Source organism: Staurois parvus, unplaced genomic scaffold (genome assembly GCF_062004578.1).
Source record: "Staurois parvus isolate SC_StPar_1 unplaced genomic scaffold, SC_StPar_1.0 ptg000054l, whole genome shotgun sequence".
NCBI classification, from domain to species: Eukaryota; Metazoa; Chordata; class Amphibia; order Anura; family Ranidae; genus Staurois; species Staurois parvus.
The window spans coordinates 4,453,372-4,470,539 of record NW_028317850.1 but is presented as its reverse complement, the minus strand read 5'-3'; the positions used below and the strand labels follow the sequence as shown (position 1 = coordinate 4,470,539).

Genomic DNA, 17,168 nt, shown 5'->3' with positions numbered 1-17,168 from the left:
TTGTTGTTGTTTAACCAGTGTGTTAAATGACAAAAAACTGACACAATTCCTTCATCAAACCAAAACCATTCAATATGTCATTGTATTCTGACAGCAGGGAAACACCCCTGCCTTCAGAATGCACAGATCAGCGCTGCATTCTATTGCCTGTGCCACTCAAAGAGCATGAATATACCCATAAGGCAGTTGAACAGGAATCGATTGGTAGATCGATTTCTGTTCAACCACAGTGGCCACACATGGATTAAAATGCGGCCTGTCCCTAATGAAACCGACTGCATTTCGATCCCTGTATGACCAGCTTTTACTGTCTTACATGGAAAGATTTTCTTTCCCAAGTTTAGAAGTCAGGGATTTCAATAAAACTTTACTTGATTTAAAAAAAAAATTAAAAAAAAGTTAGGGATTTCACAACTAATTAAAAGCTGTCTCAGATGGGGTCAGAGAATAGTGTCTGGGGAAAAAAGAGGTATAAATAGATACCTTGTTCTTGCACATTTAGGTTTTATATGGAAGACCGGGCAGGTTCAGTATGAAAATATACTGCAAACATTTTACTAAATCTATGAAACACTGTTGCCTGGATCTCTGCAAAAAAATCCTGTCTTGATAAAAACCCAAACGTAACCAAAAACTGTTTCTGTCCCAATTTGGGAGATTTCTCTGTGAACATAAGGGAAGTGAGAGAAAATCTCCCCCAGAGAAATCCAAACAACAATACAAAAACTTACAAGGGTTCTAACCCTTCTCCACTATATGCAAACCTTTAAAAAAAAATTAATAATAGTTTGCCTAGAGTCGGGTTTTTATTAGTATTTTAATGCTACATGCAACTAGTTTAGTGCAACGTGGCTTACCAGAGGTGGTTGGTATCTATCATACAGTACAGAAGACAGAGTCGCACAACATATACTATTCCGAGCAGTTATAATATATTCTTGATTCTTCTAAACTTTCGTTGGTCACAGCTTATCCCTTCCATAACAAAATTTCTGATTTATTGTAGGACGATCCAAGGTTGAGAATTCCAGTTCAGCTAAGGCCAAAGCCACCCACTGATCTCTTAGACCTGGGACCACTACCAGTGAGTGAAAAATAAAAAAAAACTAAATAGGGATACAAGTCATTCCTTTGTTCTGTTAATTATTGCCGCTTTCTTTCCATGCATTTTCATATGATTGTTTCATCTCTTTCCTTGTACTTTCTCCCAAATCTATCATTAATTCTACCTCAAAGTGGCCTTTCACCAACTATTATTTAAGTTCTAGAAAGAGTTTGGTGGACTATTCACCCACTGGCATTTTATATCACTTGAGAACATAAAGCCTAACTCCAGTTGGGCAAAAAATCCAATATGTCAGTCCTAGGTAGAAGTGAAAAATAGAAAAGCAGCTCTTGTTGTTATACTCACCCGACCTCCCGTGTTGTGCCCTTTAGGCTTACTAATACATTGATGCTGTGCAGCTCCTTTAGGTTGAGTGTCATATGTAAGTCCAGGGCATCCAGGTTCTACCATGCAGCCTGATTGCACAGGTGTGCGACTTCACACTTTTCAGTGTTCAATTTATAATGTTTCTGCAATGAACTTTGCATCTGTATATTGTTATTTCTCATTGCTCTGTTTATCAAATATTTTATTTCTCTTTCAGCCTGGCTGGGAAGAGCGAACACATACAGATGGCAGAGTCTTTTATATTGACCACAGTAAGCAACAATCTGTTTTTGTTTTATTTTATAGGCTGATATGTTTATTTATTTTTTTCAACTATTTTATTTTTGAAATTATTTTTAATACCATAAATGTTTGACTATTGCTGTATTAGGCAGATAGTTTCATAGCTGACATGAACCATGGTAGCCAGAAATTCGATCCACCAGTGTATTCCCATACAAGGCATTATACTAGGGAAAGCTGATATACAGATTGTGAGTGTGCATAATGATTTTAATATGTTATTAACCAGTTCCCCGCCACCCTATAGCAGAACTACTGCTACTTGCCAGCAGCCCTACGCAAAATCATGTGTATATATACGTGATTATGCGTTTCCGGGTAGGGGGCATGCGCGCCTGCCATTGGTGGCTACAGATCACCAGGTCCCGGGCAGAGATTCCCCGGCGATCGCCGAGGAACAGTGAAAGGAGAGAGGTCTGTGTGTAAACATGCATAGCAGAGCAATACAAAGCAGTATTTTTCCCTAGTAAAGCACACACACAGTAAAATAGCACACAGTTAACCCTTTGATCACCCAAGATGTTAACCCCTTCTTGCCCAGTGTCATTTGTACAGTGTCAGTGCTTTTTATTAGCACTGATCACTGTATTAGTGTCATTGGGATGCTAGTGGCAGTTAGTCCCTCCCCAGTGTCAGAATGCCCGCCGCAGTCCTGCTGTAAGTCGCTGATTGCTGCCATTATTTGTATTAAAAAAAAAAATTCCAGTATATATACCGCCATTTGTAGACGCTATAACTTTCACGTAGATCAATTAATTTACATGTATGTATTGGAATTTTTTTTAGCAAAGACGTAGCAGATTACATTTTGGCCTGAATTTATGACAAAATTAGATTTTTTTATTTTTTTTTACTGGATATGTTTTATAGCAAACAGTCAAAAATATATATATATTTTTCAATATTGTCAGTCTTTTTTTGCTTATAGCGCAAAAAATAAAAAACGCAGAGGGGATCAAATACCACCGAAAGAAAGCTCTATTTGTGGGGAAAAAAAAGTCATAAACTTCATTTGGGTACAGCGTTGCATGACTGCGCAATTATTTAAAGTAACGCAGTGCCGTATCGCAAAAAATGGCCTGGTCAGTAAGGGGGTGAATATTCTGGAGGGCAAGTGGTTAATTTTGTACTCTTGTTCATTTCAGACACAAAGAAAACACAGTGGGAAGATCCACGATTACAGACTGCAGCAATAGCTGGGCCAGTAAGTTTCTGTATTTTCTCTGATCCTCTTGAATCACTGTGATTTTATATTATCGTGGTAAATATTTATTTTTTAATGTTGCTTTTTTTTTTTATTAAGACAATACTACATTGTTCTTCACGACTGCCATTACTGTATAACCAACAATATGTATGTTTTAACAGCCCCTTTTTACCTGCATTATTTATTAAAACAGCTAGTTAGTGCACATTGTAACATAGTTGGTCTTCGAGTTCAACCAATAATACAAGTTTCTTTTTTCTTGTAGCTGTATGCCACACACATGCTCTGCCACACACATGCTCTAGAACTGAAATGTCCAGCGCAATTTTGGATTAAAACACTGCTTAGTGCTGCACAAACTAGCTAGCATTTACATATGAGGACTGTGATATTATTTACATTTTTTCATTTATTTTTTGAATAAGGTGGAACTTAGTGTGGTTATAAAGGCAGAAGTTTTTTTACCTTAATGCCTTCTAGCCCCCTAAATACTTTCCCAAGCCCGATCTTGATCCAGCGTGTTATGCATGAGAGCAGCAGCTCTTGACTCTCTCTCCTCATTGGACAGAGAGTCAGCAGTGGCATTTATTGGCTGCTGCTGCTGCTGTCAATCACAGCCAGTGAGCGGGGGGGGGGCAGGTTCAAGATATGCTTTGTGTGTCAATGGACACACAGAGCTGGATCGGGAGTGAGCATGCAGGATTGTTCCTATAGCTAGCAGCTTGCTATGGGGGAGCTCGGCAGGAGGTTGACCCAGGAGCGTCGGCGGAGGACCTGAGAAGAGGAGGATCGGAGCTGCTCCTGAGCAAAACCATTGGAGTAGGTAAGTATACCTTGTTTGTTAATTTTTTTTTTTTTTAATAAAAACATGTGCCCTTACAATCACTTTAAAACAGAGCTCCAGTCTCCTATGTAAAAATGAAAAGTCAGCAGCTACAAAAACTGTAGCTGCTCACTTTTAATAAACAGCAACTCGCCTGTCCTGCGTACTAGCACTGTGCTCAGCCCAGCCGTTTCATCCTGCGCACTGTGACTGGTTCGGCAGTATTCTGGGACCTGTCACGTGTCCCAGAAGACTGCAGAAGGGAGGGGGGAAAAAGAATTTTTGCTTCCGATTGCCTAGGCGGTCGAAGCGGAAGTGGGAGCGGGTACCTGTGAAAATCGGGTATCTGCTACCCCCTTCCCAAAAGCTCCATTTCAAAAACAGGAACTGGGGAGAAGGCCTTAAAGCAAAACTTTTCCTTTTGGGTGGAGCTCCACTTTAAGTTACCCTGTATACTGTGTACTTGTCTCAATTTAGAGCGCTAAGTGTCATTTTTGTCTCCTGCCTCATTCCTCTGCTATCTGCATGAGTCGCTTACTTCTGACACCAAGAGGTAAAAACTTGACAGTGAGGGAGCACTAGAACACAGTTTGTGATTTACAGCCTCAATTTTGTTTCTTTGTGCTGCATGAAGGGGGGTATTCCTTCCCTTTCGTCCAATCAGCTCTGATCACTAAGCGCTGCAAAGTGTAACTTAAGCTCCCCACCCCCTACTTTCTGAAAGCTCAGACAAGCTGTACACATTCTGCACTTCGAACTAATGTAGAGCCAGGGAAAGTTGATACAGGGAATATCCGATTGCCTCTCGAGGGATCAGGAAGGAATTTTTTTCCCAGCAGGAGCAAATTGGATCATGTTTTGCTGGGGGTTTTTTTGCCTTCCTCTGGATCAACTGTGGGTATAAGAATTATAACTTTTTTTTTTTTTTAATGGTTGAACTGGATGGACTTTTGTCTTTTTTCAGCCAGACTAACTATGTAAGAGCCGTGAAGACTGCAGATAAATAGGTAAAACTTTTGTAGGAGGATTTGTTTCCTTGAGGCTAGTCACTTCATTGTGTATATGTAAGGTATATGTTAATCCACTTTAGTCACAGAGGAGATGCTTCACACTAAAAATAGCACAAAATACAGCTTACTTAATAAAAGGTTTCAATTGAAGTTCTTATACATCATTGAATATACCCGGTTTCCTAAATATTATTTTAAATTCTCCATTTTTTTTGCTTTGAAGGCTGTGCCTTATTCACGGGATTACAAAAGAAAATATGAATATTTCCGGAAAAAGTTAAAGAAGCAGGTAAATTTCTCCCAAACAGCATTGTGGTAGATCCGTTGATGCACAGTGATCTTGTTAGTAAGAAGAGGCAAATGTAGAGTTAGGGTCTGTGTCGAAGAGCTTTTGTTTGTGTCGAAGAGCTTTTGTTTGTGTCAGGTGTGTTTTGCATACCCATGCAATTTTATGGTAATGAAAAACCTGATTAAAGCAACTCAAATGCAGGTTAGGAGGAGGTCAATAGTGGATCAAATGCACCTGTCACTGAACTGGGAATGATCTCAAAAGTCCAAAATGTACTGATAGAATTACTAGTGTCTCAGTTAAATTTGGCACTTTTTATTCATTTCATTCTATAATTTTTATCCCAAATATGGCATTTAAAATGTATTTTTTTTTCTGTTCAGCTGTGTTTTCAGATTATGTTGGCCATTGACACAGATTGATTTTGCCTGTTCAAGTTAATTGAAGTCAGTGTGGGAATTGAATTCTGTCTGCATTCTAAAGGAGGACTTTGGGTACTAACCTGTCTGATTGTGTCTGAGAGCATTTTCAGATACTTTTTACTAAATTAATTGCCCTGGTTGGATTTTCCAGTTGGTCATTATTACTCAACACAAATAGGGCAGGACACCACCGTGCAAAAATATGCTTGCTCAACTGATAAATGCACATGTATGGTTCGACCAGTCATTTAAACAAAATTTAGTGGTCATATCTTCTGACTTTTATCTATTGATTTCTGTTCTTTCACTCACTTGTTTTCTTTACTGTGACAGTTTCATGTTAAGTGTCAATTTCTACTTCTAGAGTATACAGATCAATTAGGTAGCATAATTTTACAGCAAAACCTGTCATGGTAAAAACATGGAGTCTGATCTCTAGTTTTAAACATGCTGGTTGCCTGACTGTTCCCTGGTTGCCTCTCTTGCTTTAGTAGTCTGAGCTGCTCACCTGGAATGAGTAAAGACTCCTGACTTTCTGATCTACATACATGTTGCAAGTCAGTAACTCACTAACTGCCAGGCAGCTAGCATCTTTTAGACGCAGGCAACTAATGCATTTCTGCAAAAAGGGAGTTGATAAAGTTCATGTTAAAATTAACCAGCTAACTACTGGTGAGAGCAAGATGACTGATCAGGATGTTTGTTTTAGCTTGATATTCCTAATAGGTTTGAAATGAAGTTGCGTCGTACAGCCATATTTGAAGACTCCTACAGGAGGATAATAGCAGTGAAAAGGCCTGAGTTCCTTAAAGCACGACTCTGGATTGAATTCGACAATGAGAAAGGCTTGGATTATGGAGGAGTTGCTAGAGAATGGTTCTTCCTAATTTCCAAAGAAATGTTCAATCCTTATTATGGCCTCTTTGAATATTCAGCAACGTAAGTATGTTTACAGTTGTCAGGGAAGCTCTAAAGCTATATAAAGGTGCAATGAAAATAGCTTTTTTCTGTACACAAATTGTACAAAGCACGTTCAGTTTTTATGTGCTCACAAACCCTTCTTTAACCTCACAAGTAGATGACATGTTCTGCTACATCACACCATATAATCTTTGTAAGGATGTCCCACTGTTCCACTAACAAAGTAGTTGTTAACAAGTTATTCATCCAATTCACTGCAGAATAAAATTAACTCTCCTGATAAACTAGAAGGAAGATTCAAATCTTTTTTGGAAAATGCACTATAACCTTGCAATTTTGTGGGCACCATTATATATTACTTATTTCAAATGAAATAGATCAGTATGTAATGTTCATCTGCCATGTAAATGGTACTTAGAAGTAGGGCTTTCCCCACCCGTTTATACTTACCTAGGTGGATGCAGCATCGGTCCTATGCTGCATCTGTCCCCCGCCGACCCTAAGGGTGAGAAGGGACCTAAGGGTGAATTGTCACAGCCGCTCTGACTGACTGTCAGTCACCGCTGTCTGCTGTGCTCCTCCCAGGGGGAGGGAGCAGCTGGTTCAGGCTCTCAGCGGCTCACTGAGAGGCTGAGCCAGGTGCCGCTCCAGGCTCTGGGGTAGATCCCGACTTTGAAGTTGGGATCTGTCCCCAGCCTGGACCGGCTGAGTGACGTCAGTTCACAGCGGACTTCAATCCGTTGTGAACTGAAAATGTGTCACAGGAGTGCAGAACTAACTGCACTCCTTTGATCCACAGGAGAAGTACAGCTAAAAAAAGCTTTGGCTATATTTCTCCTTTTAAAAATAGCATTAAATATGTGCAGTGTCTCAAGGATTACATTATCGCCATTTGAATTTAATTATGTAAGTGAATTTTCATGTGGAAGAATACTGACACTGGCTTCTGATTCTCTTTACAGTGATAATTATACATTGCAGATAAATCCAAACTCTGGCCTGTGCAATGAAGACCATCTTTCCTATTTCAAATTTATTGGCCGTGTGGCTGGGATGGCAGTCTATCATGGAAAGCTGCTAGATGGTTGGTTTATGTTTTATATAACTTTCCATAACCACAGCATTAGGTAACATAGGGACACGTTCTTTATTCCGTGTGTGTGTGTGTGTGTGTGTGTGTGTGTGTGTGTGTGTGTGTGTGTGTGTGTGTGTGTGTGTGTGTGTGTGTGTGTGTGTGTGTGTGTGTGTGTGTGTGTGTGTGTGTGTGTGTGTGTGTGTGTGTGTGTGTGTGTGTGTGTGTTGGCATATGATATGTTTCCGTTAACAGAAGCTGTTTTGCAGATTATAAAGTGGGCAGAAACGTAGAGTAAGATCCACTGGACAACAAGTCCTGTACAAACAATTACTTGTTTTTAACACCCAACTGTGAATGCGTATTTTGTAGTGTTTTTCTAACTTGGAACCTGTTTATGATAGATTTGCCATATTATGGAAAATGTTCATGAAATAGCCCAGTACAAAGTCCATCCAAGCAAAAATTAGTTTGTTTTTTTTTCTTCTTGTAGACTGGCAATGCTGAATGAAATACTTTAAATGTGTGATCTGGATGGAATCATTACTATACTTAATTTGTTTTCCTAAATGTCCTACTTGTTTCATCAAGTGAAACACAAAGAAATAACCTATTCTTTTTTAAAACGCATACGTTTGCTCAGAGTTATGCAGGTAGATGTATTATCTTAATTGTACAGTACAGAACCTGAGGCAAAGTATTCACAGACCCTAGGTATAGGCTTGATCCTCACACCTATAACACCAACCCCGGCATCCAGTGCTTGCCTATACCTCTGATATGCAGCAAGCTACCAAAAAAGCTGTCAAAAGAGGAATTTTCTGCATCCATGGCACAATTCCTCAGACAAATAATGATTTTAATAAATGCCAGTTCTGTCTGAAACATTATCCACCATGCTCATCTCCTAATCCAGCAGTCTCCTTTAGCGTTGGATCCTGAATTGCCCACCCATAATTAGGCAAACACACAAAAGGTGCAGGAGGACCTGGAGAAAGTTGCAAAAAGAACCTTGGAAGATATCTCTATCCCAAGCCCTTTTGTACAGGTTACTATAGCATCACATGGTCAGTGTGCTGATGCAGAGCTGTTTATCTCTGATGCAGTCATGTTGGAACAGGAAGGAGCCATCTCCAAACTGTTCCCACAAAGTTGAGAGTATGAAATTGTCTAAAATGTCTTGGTATGCTGATGCCTTAAGAGTCCCCTTCACTGGAACTAAGGGGCCAAGTCCATCCCCTGAAAAACAACCCCACACCATAATTCCCCCTATACCAAACTTTACACTTGGTCAACAACTCACCCAAGCTCTACTGCTCATCAAAGGAATGTGAATGGAGCGCTGGTGTTCAGGCTGGTTTTTAGATCCAAGATTTGTTACAGAATAGCTGGCAACTCATATCCTTATCATGTATGCTTTATTGGCACACAGTAGAGGACATAGAATACATGAAATCTGACGGGTTTCAGCCACAGTGTTTGTCAAAGCTTACATAGAAAAAAATAAAATTCAAACTTATATAACATAGCAGCCCACAAAATTAGGGGTGGTACATGCTTAATTAAAATTATTCAGTTTAAATGATTGCAGGTGAAAGTGAAGCAATAGCATTGCAGAGAAAAAGAAGAAAAAGAGAAAACTTCATCTAATGCACTTGACTGCAAGCATCCTAATGCTAGAGCAGCACAATAAACTAAAACTCTCCTAAACATGGATGTCCGCAAATTGAACATGAAAATAATGAGTCATATCTTAATTATTTCAAGAAAAGATTAACAACCATTCTATTGTTTAGACCAAAAGGGACCCTGGTATTGAACATATAAATCCACCACACTTCACATTTAATAAGGCGCAGTGTACATCTCCTCCTCTTACAGGTTTTCTTACATGTTCCAAACCAAGGAAAGAAAAGGAGTCACGGTTCCCACCATGCTTCTCTCTGAAATGTTTAGAAACATTAGAAATATATTTAGTGCATGGATTATTGGTGTCATTATAGTGTTCAGATATTCTGACTCGTAATGAAGGAATAGTACATCCCACATATTGGAGACGACAAGCACTGCATTCTATAGTATAAATTTAAGACTAATTGGTGCTACGCTATCTCCAAATATAAGAACTTATAATTGCCTTACAGAAGTCCCCCTCTCAATGTACTAATTCATAAATATAATAAAGGGGTTATATATACCAAATCAAATATGGCACAACAGTGACATTACCAAGAACTGGACATCCCTCCAAAATTGATGAAAAGACGAGAAGAAAACTGGTGTGGGAGGCTGCCAAGAGGCCTACAGCAACATTAAAGGAGCTGCAGGAATATCTGGCAAGTACTGGCTGTGTGGTACATGTGACAACAATCTCCCGTACTCTTTATATGTTTGGGCTATGGGGTAGAGTGGCAAGACAGAAGCCTTTTCTAACGAAGAAAAACATCCAAGCCCGGCTTAATTTTGAAAAAACACATCTGAAGTCTCCCAACAGCATGTGGGAAAATGTCTGATAAAACCAAGGTTGAACGTTTTGGCCACAGTTCCAAAAGATATGTTTGGCACAAAAACAACACTGCACATCACCAAAAGAACACCATACCCACAGTGAAGAATGGTGGTGGCAGCATCATGTTTTCTGGCTGTTTTTCTTCAGCTGGAACTGGACCCTTAGTCAAGGTAGAGGCAATTATGAGCAGTTCCAAATACCAGTCCATATTGGCACAAAACCTTCAGGCTTCTGCTAGAAAGATAAACATGAAGAGGAACTTCATCTTTCAGCATGACAACAACCCAAAGCATACATACAAACAAACAACAAAGTAATGGCTTCACCAGAAAAAAATTTAAGTTTTGGTATGGCCCGGCCAGAGCCCAAACATGAATCCGATCGAAAATCTGTGGGGCGATCTGAAGAGGGCTGTGCACAGGAGATGCCCTCACAATCTGCCAGATTTGGAGTGTTTTTGCAAGGAAGAGTGAGAAAATGTTGCCAAGTCAAGATGTGCCATGCTGATAGACTCATACCCAAAAAGACTGAGTGCTGTAAAATTCAAAAGGTGCTTCAATGAAGTATTAGTTTAAGGGTGTGCACACTTATGCAACCATATTATTTTAGTTTTTTATTTTTACTTCCCTCCACTGAAAAGATTTCAGTTTGTTGTTCAACAAAATTGTACAGTTTATAGATTACATTAACCGTTTCCCGCCCGCAATGTACTGCGGCAGAGCGGCAGCTATAGGCAAAGCGATGTACTCATACGTCGCTCTGGCTGTACTAACACAGGGGGGCGCTGCACACCCGAGCGGGTGCTCAGTGCTCCCTCCTCGCAACTGCTGTGTCCAGCGGACACAGCAGAATGAAGATCCTGGTGAACGGGACCCGGTGATCATGTGATTGCTATGCAAGCAAAGCTGTTATCATTCAGTCTCATTCATAACAGCTCTGTTTCTCTTCCTGGTGAGCTGTGATTGGCCCAGAGCTGTCACATGATACATGGGGTCAATCACAGCACCTGTACCATGTGACCAGCTCCAGCCAATCACAGATCACTATCCTGAGCTGTCAAAACTTTACAGTTCATGAATCAGTTAGGTTCTGACAGCAAGCTTTGCATTGCAGGAGAAATGATCTTTATTTCACCTGTGAAGCAAAGCGTAAAAAAAAAAAAAAAAATCCCTGATCACCCCCAATGTTAGGGTTAGTTAGCTCCCCACCCAGCCAGGGTCAGCTAGCGTTAGATTGCCTGCACACTATCACACTCACACTCATTCCCCCCCCCCCCCCCCCTCCTGCTGCCTTCCACAGATTTCTTGAGCTCTCCTGTCCCACAGGGGAATCCAAGAATTCAGCCAGTAGTTCCGCTGGCTGACCATAGAGCTAATCAGAGGCCAGAATGGCTCCAATCATCTATAAAGTCTAAGAGACCGGAAGCTACCAGCATTTCATTACTTCATTTTCGCAGGATATAAACAGCGCCATTTGTAAATTGGGAAAGCATCTGATCACACTGATCTTGGTGAGATTAGATAATGTAAGGGCAGAGGAGAGATCTAGAGTCTGATAGACCCCAGATTTCTCAAAAAAGAATATATGACAATACCCATTGAAGTTATAGGGGATATTTGCATTCCCTGTGATAGCATTAAAAGTGATCCAAAAAAAGAAAGGGACAGTGTAAAAATAATTGTAAAAAATCAAAATAACTGGAAAAAAAAAATAAAATCACCCTTGCCTCCCTGCACGCACGCACGCACCTGCGTGTGCAAGCGTTGTCCCTATGCCGGTATGTAAACATCGGTTGCACCATGCAGGTGAGATATCACAGCGAATGTCAGATCGAGGGCGGTAATTCTAGCACTAGACCTCCTGTGTACTGCCCTGGTATTTTAGCACCTCAAGAAATGTAATAGGCTGTCAGAAAATAAAAGCTACGTAAATTCCAATATATATACCATAGTTTGTAGACGCTATAACTTTCACACAAACCAATTAATATACATGTATTGAGATTTTTTTTTTACCAAAGACATGTAGCAGAATGCATTTTAGCCTAAATTTATGACTAGCTTTGAGTTTATTGGATATTTTTTATATCCAAATTTGTAAAATATTGAGTTTTTTTTCAAAAATTTGTTTATAGCGCAGACATTAAAACCTGCAGAGGTGACCAAATACCACCAAAAGAAAGCTCTATTTGTATGAAAAAAGACATAAATTTTGTTTGGGTACAGCATTGCACGACCGCGCAATTACCAGTTGAAATAGCTCAGTGCCCAACAGCAAAAAATGGCCTGGTCAGGAAGGGGGGAAATCCTCGGGAGGGAAAGTGGTTAAAGGTGGTAAAAGTTCAGAAATGTTTATCTTTGTCTAATTTTTTTACATCACTAAAACCTGACATTTTAACGGGTGTGTGTAAGCCTGGAGGCTGAATGTGTATTTCTTTTAGGTTTGCCACCTCATTCCTTTAAAACCAAACACATATTAATTACACAGGTTCTGAGGCTGATTAAGGTGGTAATGAAACTCACTTAATGCCTTATCTGCATTAAATTAGCCCCAGAACCTGTGTAATTAATGTGTTTGGTTTTAAAGGGATGAGGTGGCCACCCTAATCTCTGGATGGAAATGCTGAAAACTCCTGTGAGGGAAACTCATTGATTTTCTTTTCTGGAAGTTTTTTTGTACTTGGTTTTAATAAAATTGGGCAAGAAAATCCCTTAAAAAGAAGTAAAGCAAGTGGTGATGTCCTTTAAAGCTCTACTTTGATTCTTGTTCTCACTATATAAAAAGTGGGTATAGAAAATAAACACCTCCCTTTAAAATAATCATATTTTGTTGCTTTGCAGCCTGAAATTAAGGCATACACTGTTTTTGCTTTTTCCAGCTGTATTTACTCAGTACAACTTTTATAATATCAAAGTAAGAGATATAACCTCAACATATCAGAATTTAAAAAAAAATCAAAAACAGAATTGCCGAGTTGGAAATAGGATCATCCCCTTGTGTCAGTATTTTGGCAAACCACCTTATGCTTTAATTCCAGCCTTTAGTTTGTTGGTATAGGTCTCTACTATGCAATATTTGCCCACTCCTCTTTGCAGAACTGCTCAGGTTCAGTTATATTTGATGGTGACCATTTGTGGACTGCAGTCTTCAAGTCATTCCACAGATTTTCAATAGGGTTTAAGTCTGGACTCTGACTAGGTCATGCAAGGACATTCACTTTTATCTCCTTCAACCACTGTGTGGTCATTTTTACTGTGTGCTATTAGGCTTCCCATTCACAACTTTCTGGCAGATGGCAGCAGATTTTCCTCAATAATTTGAGGTATTTTGTTCTTTCCATTCTTCCTTCTACCCTGACGAGTGTTCCAGTCCCTGCTGCAGAGATACACCCCCATAACAGGATATTACCACCTCTTTGCTTTACTGTAGGAATGGTGTTATTTGGATGGTGAGCTGTATTGGTTTTCCGCCAGACATATCGTTTAGTGTTGAGGCCAAGTAATTAAATTTTAGTCTCATCTGACCTTAACACCTTTTTTCCATTTGGCCTCAGAATCTTCAAGGTGCGTTTTTTGGCAAAGCTCAGTTGTGACTGCATGTGGCCTTTCTTGAGGAGTGGCTTTTTTCTTGCAACCCTCCCATACAGGCCACATTTGTGGAGAATTTGTGATATTGTTGTCACATGCGCACAATGACCACTCTTTGTCATAAATTCCTGGAACTGCTTCAGAGTTGGTGTAGACCTCTTGGTAGTCTCCCTGACCTATTTCCTCCTGGTTCTTTCATCCAGTTTGGAGCGACGTCCTGATCCAGGGAGGGCCTGTGTTGTCTGTGTTGTACTAAATACCTTCCACTTCTTAATAATAGACTTCACTGTGCTTCTAAGCATTGATAGAGCCTTTGACATTTTTTTGTATCCATCTCCTGACTTGTGCCTGTCCACAACTTTATCCTGGAGAACTTTTAACAGTGCTTTGCCAGCTATAGTTGATTGTTAGCTTCAGTTGCACTACCAGAGAATTAAATTCTCCAGGAAAGCTCTTTTCATGCTGAGCTAGTCAAAATGACCACAGCTGATCACAGTTAACAGTCAAATGGCTTTGTGTGCCATTGAGAAGGTGATTAGCTACACCTGATTGAGTTTACAAGTTATTCTTAGGAGGGATCCTTTTTCCAACTCGGTTATACTGTTTTTTAATTTTTATATTTTATCCTGACATGTTGGTGTTAAATCTTTCACTTGGATGTTATAAGTAAATACAGCTGGATAAAGGGGGTGATTCTTTTCTCTATACTCACTGTATATATGTGTGTGATATATATAATTTATTTTGTGGCATGGTTGCACTTTATATTACTACATGTTTGCCCAGCTATTTTTTTGCTCACTATTTAATGTTTATTATCATTTATTGCTTGTAGCAAGTAGTTTTAGCATTGCTCCACTTGATTTTTACAGATTGACTCAATTTTTGGGCTTGGGGTTACCCCTGTCCCTTTCCTGTAGGTCTATATGAAAATGCTTCAGAACTAAGATTGCAAGCTTCAGCTTAATTTTTAACTCAATATCCTTTTTACCATCTTCTGCCTATTTTGAGACCCTGCTGTGAGGGACTCTGAGATGACAGAACCCACTCACTGAACTTCTCCATTAGTATGGGTGGTGGATCCCTCCCATTCAACGGCCTTTTCCCAATCGTCACACCTTAGACATTCCTAATGTCACTTGCGCCCCAAAAGGGAAATTTTTCATTTTCTGTGAGCGTTGCGTAGAACTATTCTGCACAAATAAGTTTTACTAGGGGTTATGCCCGTTCCATTATGTAGGCAAGAGTCTCTTATCAGGGGTTTTTCTCAGGTACCACTCCCCAGATGGCGTGAATGTTTTTTCCCTTTCCAAGTTCTTGAAAGTGGAACTTTACCCAAAAAGGGGAAGTTCTGCTGTTTCTCCTGCCCCCTACTTCTCTGACATATTTGGCACCTGATTGTTTTGGGAGGGGGCAGCAGGTACCTGGGTTTGACAGGTAACTGCTCCTACTTCTGCTCTCCCTGCCCGCAGTCCTTTGAGACACGTCACAAGTCCCAGAAGACTGTGGGACCATTCGCAAGGCACAGCTTGGCTTGCACATGCAAAGTGGGCAGCAGGCTGTGCAGTTGCAAGCATTCACAGCCAGCTGCCTGCAGTTAAGATGTTGGCACTGGGGACAGAAGACCAGTGAAGAAACCGGCCTGGGTGAGGACACCGATGGATCCGGGGACAGGTGACTGACTGTTTATTAAAAGTCATCAGCACAGTGGCTAAATGGTTAGCAAATCTGCCCGGCAGTACTAGGGTTGTTGGTTTGAATCCCACCCACGGCACCTCCTGCCTGGAGTTTGCATGTTCTCCCTGTGCTTACTCCGGTTTCTTCCGGAACTCCAAAGACATGCTGGTAGGATCTAAATTGGCCCTAGTTTTTGTATGTATGAATGTAATGTAGCAACCTTAGATTGTACGGCCCTTGAGGGTTAGGGACTGATGTGAATGTAGAATATATATGTAAAGCGCTGCGTAAATTGGCGGCACTATATAAGTACCTGTAGTAATAATAATACAGTTTTTGTAGCTGCTGACTTAATTTTTACAAATGTCACCGGAGAACCACTTTAAGTAGTTAAGTGGTTAGCACTGCTGCCTAGCAGCACTAGGGTTGTCTATTTGAATCCCAACCATGGTACTACCTGCCTGGAGTTTGGAGTGTGTGTGTTTGTTTCCACCACTTCATTACCTGATCATCCCCCCCCCCCCCTCCATATCCTATGAGATGTCCCCAGTTTTGGACAGTAGTGGATCCGGGGTTACTCTGATAGGTTGGGCACCTGTTGCGGTGGTTTTCCCTCATCTGTGTCCTGCACTGACTGTTGAAAATAAGAGGAATTTGGCTTACCTGTAAATTCCATTTCTTGGAGTACAGTACAGGGCACAGGTCACATCCTGGCAGGGTAGGCACCCAGGGGGTGTGTGCTCAGGAGCTTGCTAGTGTTCAATCACCTGAAGTTACAAGTCTTTAACCAAGGATCTATGAATCATTTGCCTGTATCCTGTATTATACTCCAAGACATGGAATTTACAGGTAAGTAAAAATTTCTCTTTTCTGCCAGTTCATTGTATGTATTTTTCTAAAGACTTTTATTTTTACAGGGTTCTTCATCCGACCATTTTATAAAATGATGCTTCAGAAGGCAATAACACTGACGGACATGGAATCTGTGGTAGGTATCAATTTATTGAAATGCAAGTATTAGCATGTCATGTAATCATTCCTTTATATAATTATATGTGGCTTATGTTTGAGCTTACTCTTGATAACTTGCAACCAAAGCTTCATACATGTATTTTCACCGCAAGTATGCAGGTCATTACAAAAGCTTGGCAGACTATTACCTTAAACTCTTCCAAAGGGAAAGCACAATTAGCATGGATGGTGGTTAATGAAAAAACAGTAATGCTGTTGAATACAGTAGCAAAATTACATATGACATTGATACCGCTCTAATTTAACTACAGTTTTCTGAATATAAACAATATTTCAACCCAAGAGCTCTCAAAGGAGGTTGGCTATAGCTGCAGGTCCTGCTTCCACCTACTCCTACCTCCCTTATTTGTGGCTAATGTTCTTGTAGTCTAATTACCCCATGGCCCCCTGCATTCTTTATACTACACTATTTTCATAACGCCTAAGCTGGGTACACACTAGCTAAAAATCGGCTGGTTCAACAGGAACCGGCTGACTTTTGGTCAGTATGTACATCTGTCTGTCTGAAAGAAGCTGGTCTAACAGCCAGCAATTGTTGAAAGGACATGCCAGAAAACCATCGTCCAATCAGTGCTGATCAAGGAATTCTGGCCCGTGGAGAGTGGGAGAGCCTCCCCGCTGTCAGAATTCAATAAAACAGCAGAGGAGATCGCTGCACCAATAGCACTTGTGTTGGCAGTGATTTTCTCGTAGATACAAGTCACAACCCGTATTACATCCTTTTATGAACACATTGTAGCACCAGTTATAAACTATCTTTTCAATGTACAGCGCTGAGAAAACCTTTTAGCGCTATATAAATACTGTATAATAATAATAATATATGTTCAGACTATGCTTCTGTATTTAAATGTAAATCCAATGACAAAAGCATACGAATACAG

General features: G+C 40.2%; 1 protein-coding gene across 5 annotated transcripts in view; it reads left to right on the top strand.

Moving 5' to 3' along the window:
* NEDD4 (NEDD4 E3 ubiquitin protein ligase) overlaps nt 1-17,168 on the top strand; it is a 238,958-nt gene that overhangs the window by 197,806 nt on the left and 23,984 nt on the right. For 4 of the 5 annotated variants that reach the window (XM_089667948.1, XM_089667943.1, XM_089667928.1 and 1 more), the window contains 7 exons: nt 1,007-1,084; nt 1,650-1,704; nt 2,881-2,939; nt 4,999-5,064; nt 6,196-6,425; nt 7,370-7,491; nt 16,170-16,240. In XM_089667948.1, the coding sequence (XP_089524074.1) occupies nt 1,007-1,084; nt 1,650-1,704; nt 2,881-2,939; nt 4,999-5,064; nt 6,196-6,425; nt 7,370-7,491; nt 16,170-16,240 (681 nt within the window). The remainder of the gene's footprint in view (nt 1-1,006; nt 1,085-1,649; nt 1,705-2,880; nt 2,940-4,998; nt 5,065-6,195; nt 6,426-7,369; nt 7,492-16,169; nt 16,241-17,168) is intronic. The other variant, XM_089667935.1, reaches the window with a different exon arrangement.